Source organism: Piliocolobus tephrosceles, chromosome 6, assembly GCF_002776525.5.
Source record: "Piliocolobus tephrosceles isolate RC106 chromosome 6, ASM277652v3, whole genome shotgun sequence".
NCBI lineage: Eukaryota > Metazoa > Chordata > Mammalia > Primates > Cercopithecidae > Piliocolobus > Piliocolobus tephrosceles.
The window spans coordinates 68,944,467-68,950,165 of NC_045439.1; the positions used below are offsets into that span (position 1 = coordinate 68,944,467).

Here is a 5,699-nt window from a genome sequence, read left to right on the forward strand (position 1 = left end):
ATTCATCTTTAATTCCTTGCTACTTCCCATTGAGTTGAAATGTTTATATTAAAACAAAACACCCACTGAAATTCTGAAGAAATTGGCTCACCCATCTTTCAAACTACAAGATATTTTTTGACAGTATACAATATTCATTATAATGGAATAAACATTTTAATATCTTAAGGATGTTGAACTCTAATTTTCCTTAAAGGGATTGTTTACAACTTACTATTATAAATGCTGCCACTCAATCATAGGAGAAAATGATACTAAAATAGTTCAAGGCTAAAATCACACATAGGGCAGTTGTTCTCGAATATTTATAAGGCCACAACTCACTTATGTATAACCTATATACTTGAAGAATTTATGAACCAATATAGTGGCAAGGAAAGCTAACAACATAACAGTAAGATCTATGGCCATTATTTTTCATTTAGTCCTAGAAATACATTTCCTTTCTTTAATGAATCAATATGGTCCATTTCAAAGAGAAACAAGTGGAAGTGAAAAACACCAAATTATAGTTGACCACTTCTAAAGCAAGTGCTGATGGAAGAAGCAAAATTTCCCATTTAAAATACCCAAACAACTCCAAATTCTTTAACTCGCAGTTAGCACGCCTGAAATCTCTTGACGTAATAGAGAAGCAGAGACCCAAAGAGAGATATGTGGTTAAATAGTGCTGCCTCTGGTGGCGAAAGGAGATGCTAAGTCGTTTCACAAGGTTACTTTTCTCTCACAGGCGCAGGCCTCCCGAACATTGGAGCCGTCTAGGAATTATTCTGACGGTAACTCCACAGCTCCGGACAGAAACACAATAGACGGGCGTGGTCTTACAATCATAAGCCAGTTCCTTTCTCCAGTCCTTCCTGCCTATGTTCGCCTACGTGCTATGGGTTCTGCGATCCTGATGAAACTCCCTGAACGGAGAAAAACCACACACTTCATCCCAGTGGCGAGTTCCTCCTCTTGCTCTAAGCAGGGTGTTTGACCTTCTAGTCGACTGTGTCCTCTGTGCCCCGGCGCCAGCTGTGTTCCTGACCCCGGAATAAATCAGGGCTGCACGGGGCCTGGCAGCGCTCCGCACACATTTCCTGTCGCGGCCTAAGGGAAGCTGTTGGCCGCTGGGCCCGCGGGGGGATTCTTGGCAGCTGGGGGGTCCGTCGGGAGCGAGGGCGGAGGGGAAGGGAGGGGGAATCTGGTTGGGGAAGCCAGCTGTAGAGGGCGGTGACCGCGCTCCAGAGACTGCTCCGCGTCCTCGAGCGGGACAGATCCAAGTTGGGAGCAGCTCTGCGTGCGGGGCCTCAGAGAATGAGGCCAGCGTTCACCCTGTGCCTCCTCTGGCAGGCGCTCTGGCTCGGGCCGGGCGGTGGCGAACACCCCACTGCTGACCGTGCTGGCTGCTTGGCCTCCGGGGCCTGCTACAGCCTGCACCACGCTACCATGAAGCGACAGGCGGCCGAGGAGGCCTGCAACCTGCGAGGTGGGGCGCTCAGCACCGTGCGTGGGGGCGCCGAGCTGCGCGCTGTTCTCGCGCTCCTGCGGGCAGGCCCAGGGCCTGGAGGGGGCTCCAAAGACCTGCTGTTCTGGGTCGCACTGGAGCGCGGGCGTTCCCACTGCACCCTGGAGAACGAGCCTTTGCGGGGTTTCTCCTGGCTTTCCTCCGACGCCGGCGGGTTCGAAAGCGACACGCTGCAGTGGGTGGAGGAGCCCCAACGCTCCTGCACCGCGCGGAGATGCGCGGTACTCCAGGCCACCGGTGGGGTCGAACCCGCAGGCTGGAAGGAGATGCGATGCCACCTGCGCGCCAACGGCTACCTGTGCAAGTACCACTTTGAGGTCTTGTGTCCTGCGCCGCGCCCCGGGGCTGCCTCTAACTTGAGCTATCGCGCGCCCTTCCAGCTGTACAGCGCCGCTCTGGACTTCAGTCCACCTGGGACCAAGGTGAGTGCGCTCTGCGGGGGACAGCTTCCGATCTCAGTTACTTGCATCGCGGACGAAATCGGCGTTCGCTGGGACAAACTATCCTCAGACCATGTGTTGTGTCCCTGCCCCGGGAGGTACCTCCGTGCTGGCAAGTGCGCAGAGCTTCCTAACTGCCTAGACGACTTGGGAGGCTTTGCATGCGAATGTGCTACCGGCTTCCAGCTGGGGAAGGACGGCCGCTCTTGCGTGACCAGTGGGGAAGGACAGCCGACCCTTGGGGGGACCAGAGTGTCCACTAGGCTCCTGCCGGCCACTGCAACCAGCCCCGTGCAGCAGAGAACGTGGTCAATCAGGGTCGACGAGAAGCCGGGAGAGATAACACTTGTCCCTGAACAAGACAATTCAGTAACATCTATTCCTGAGATTCCACGGTGGGGATCACAGAGCACGATGTCTACCCTTCAAATGTCCCTTCAAGCCGAGTCAAAGGCCACCATCACCCCATCAGGGAGCGTGATTTCGAAGTTTAATTCTACGACTTCCTCTGCCACTCCTCAGGTTTTTGACACCTCCTCCGCCGTGGTCTTCATATTTGTGAGCACAGCAGTAGTAGTGTTGGTGATCTTGACCATGACAGTGCTGGGGCTTGTCAAGCTTTGCTTTCACAAGAGCCCCTCTTCCCAGCCAAGGAAGGAGTCTATGGGCCCGCCGGGCCTGGAGGGTGATCCTGAGCCCGCTGCTTTGGGCTCCAGTTCTGCACATTGCACAAACAATGGGGTGAAGGTCGGGGACTGTGGTCTGCGGGACAGAGCAGAGGGTGCCTTGCTGGCGGAGTCCTCTCTTGGCTCTAGTGATGCGTAGGGAAACAGGGGACATGGGAACTCCTGTGAACAGTTTTTCACTTTTGATGAAACAGGGAACCAAGAGGAACTTACTTGTGTAACTGACGATTTCTGAAGAAATCCCCCTTCCTCTAAATTCCCTCTAATCCACCGAGGAGCTAAATCAGAACTCGCACTCCTTCCCTGAAGATAGAGGAAGTGGAAGTGCCTTTAGGATGGTGATATTGGGGGACCAGGTAGTGCTGGGGAGAGATATTTTCTTATGTTTATTCTGGAGGATTTGGAGAAGTGATTGAACTTTTTCAAGGCATTGGAAACAAATAGAACACAATATAATTTACATTAAAGAATAATTTCTACCAAAATGGAAAGGAAATCTTCTATGTTGTTCAGGCTGGGAGTATATTGGTTTGAAATCCCAGGGGAAAAAAATAAAAATGAAAAAATAAGGGTTGTCGATGACCCAGACTCAAATATCACTGGCTTCCTCCGGGAGTAATTAGGAACAACTGAGGGCATGCTGGGCGTAAGCAGCAAGAGTGCATTCTGCTTTTAGATTGAGGGAAAGATCCTTATGTTCCGGGAAGGAGACACAGATCTTTAAGAACTTGTAACTTTTCCCTTGGTTCTTTTATCCTTTGTTTTCAAAGTCACCGCTACTGGTGTGCTTTGCTATAAATCCAAAGTGTAGTGTTGCCAGAATTGCTGGCTCTAGAAGCAAATTATAGTTGACCAACAATTCAAGTGTTTACTTTATGTCCTTGCCCAAGGAAACACATGATTTGCATTTTCCCCTTCCAATGTTTGTGCTTTCCAGTGTAATAACCTCCCCAAGCAAATAGCCCCCTCCTAAACATCAAGGTGCTCATCCTCATCTTCAATTATGGTGATGTTAATTCTCAATTAAAACGTTAATGCTAAGTATTGATTTGCAATCTTCTGGTTGCATCAAAGAAAAAGTAAGCTGGGTTTCCTCCAAAGTTGCTAGGTTCTTGTGCATTTTTAAACCCATGGAAAAACTTGAATACCAAGCCATTTTCTTTTTCTCTTGGTAAGAATTTGTGCAATAACAATACTTGTTCATCTTGCAATGATGATAATTTTACAAGTGTTTACATGGGCAAAGGCATGGTAAACAGTTCACCATAAGAAATAATAGTATAAGAAATAAGTGACGAATTTTTAAAAACCTATCATCTTGTTATAACTGAGGAGTGTTAGAAAGTAATCTAAATGAAGCACTCCTATGAAAAATAATTAAGACGTAATAAAAAATCACTGTCTCATGGAATCAAGGTCCCTAGAAGATATCCCACTTTTATTAGTATGCTGAGACTTTAAAACTAAGAGTATGGGGGTTGGTGCATGCAGAGAGGCAGAGAAACAAGCTTAGTAACAGGAATAAAAACAGAAAAAAGCTTACACTTTATTTTCACAGAATTATTTTAATGTTCTTGCATGTACAATGTATACAATGGAAAACAGACTTACAATTAGTAAATGATCAATTATAAAATATTACTAAAAATTAAAACAGCTCAATCCATAAATTCATTTCCTAAGTATAAATATATATATTTAGTATTATAACATTAAAAGAATAAAACAAGTAATTTGCCTCATATACTAAATATGTTTCTAAATAGTTGCATTTAAATAAAATTACAGAAAAAATAGAATTAACAACATTCAAGGGAATTTTAGATATTACTTTACAAGTTAAATTAAAAATCAGGTAAGCACAGTAAATGGCTTGCCCTTGTTCCCCAACCTGACTTGTCACATTATATCTCAGTTCATCTCAGTCTTGGTGTTTTATCTTTCCTCTTCACATGATCTCTCAGTAGAGAAGGTAACAATTAGAGTAGAACATATGATACTTTCTTTTGTAATTTGAAAAATAGCTTTATCTATAACTGAGCTGAACTGTTGTGTGTGTGTGTGTGTGTGTGTGTGTGTGTGTGTGTGTGTGTGTATACATAGTCATGCATTGCTTTACAATAGGGATACATTCTGAAAAATGTGTTTTTAGGCAGTTTTGTCATTGTGTCTACATCATAGCATGTGCTTACAAAAACCTAGATTGTATAGCATGTTACAGCACTGAATACTATAGGCAATTTTAACACAAATAATAATTTTCAAATAAGGTCATATTCACAGGTACCAGGGGCTAATTTACACATGTTTTCAGAGGACACAATGCAATCCACAACAAGCATTCTATAGTATTTTTCTTCTTATATTGTGCTTCTCAAATCCATATCTTTTATCTCAAGCTATAGTCCTATGTTTTTCCTCCTTTGAGAAGCTGCTATGTTAATTAATTGCCACTTAATATTTTGAAGAAATACACTAGAAATAGGACTTTTCCCACTGAGTGAACTCTGAATCATGTCAAATAATAATTCCTGTGAATGGGGCTTTTCCATGAAGCTCAGTGACAGGTCAAATAGTGATAATTCTGTGTGGATGGGGCTCTATTAAAGCTCCAAACCTGTTCTGCCCCTCCTAGTGGCTGCTAGGATGATGGTCTTCACAGCTACTATGTTTGCAATGCTGCTGCTTTTGAAGGCTTCTGCAGAGCTGGGCAATGGAAGATGAAACTAGGCCAAGTTAAAATGCCATAAAGCTCACTATTCTTACCAAGATTTAGCTATTTTTCTTGAATAAACACTTTTTGGGCTATTGCAGGTCTTTTGTTAATATTAAGAGTACCAAAAGATATGATTTGGACAATTTTTTCCAGGTTCCTCACCGCTTTTAAGAAGGAGCAGATTTTTCAGAGAAACTTACTTTGCCATCTGGAAATACCACCCATGTGTTGCATTTAGATGTCTTTGTAGTCTTCTTCAGTTTGGAAGAGTTCCCCAGTCATTCCTTGACTTCCATGACATCAGCAGTTTTTAAGATTATTGGACAGATTTACTTTGTAGCGTGTTC

The 5,699-nt window shown here is 44.6% G+C and overlaps 1 protein-coding gene across 1 annotated transcript; it reads left to right on the top strand.

Annotated features, from left to right (window-relative positions):
* The first annotated feature begins 779 nt into the window (after positions 1-779).
* On the top strand, positions 780-3,216 carry CLEC14A (C-type lectin domain containing 14A). The gene has a single exon (XM_023189655.1). The coding sequence runs from the start codon at positions 1,300-1,302 to the stop codon at positions 2,773-2,775; it is 1,476 nt and encodes a 491-aa protein (XP_023045423.1). The 5' UTR covers positions 780-1,299; the 3' UTR covers positions 2,776-3,216.
* The last annotated feature ends 2,483 nt before the right edge of the window (positions 3,217-5,699 follow it).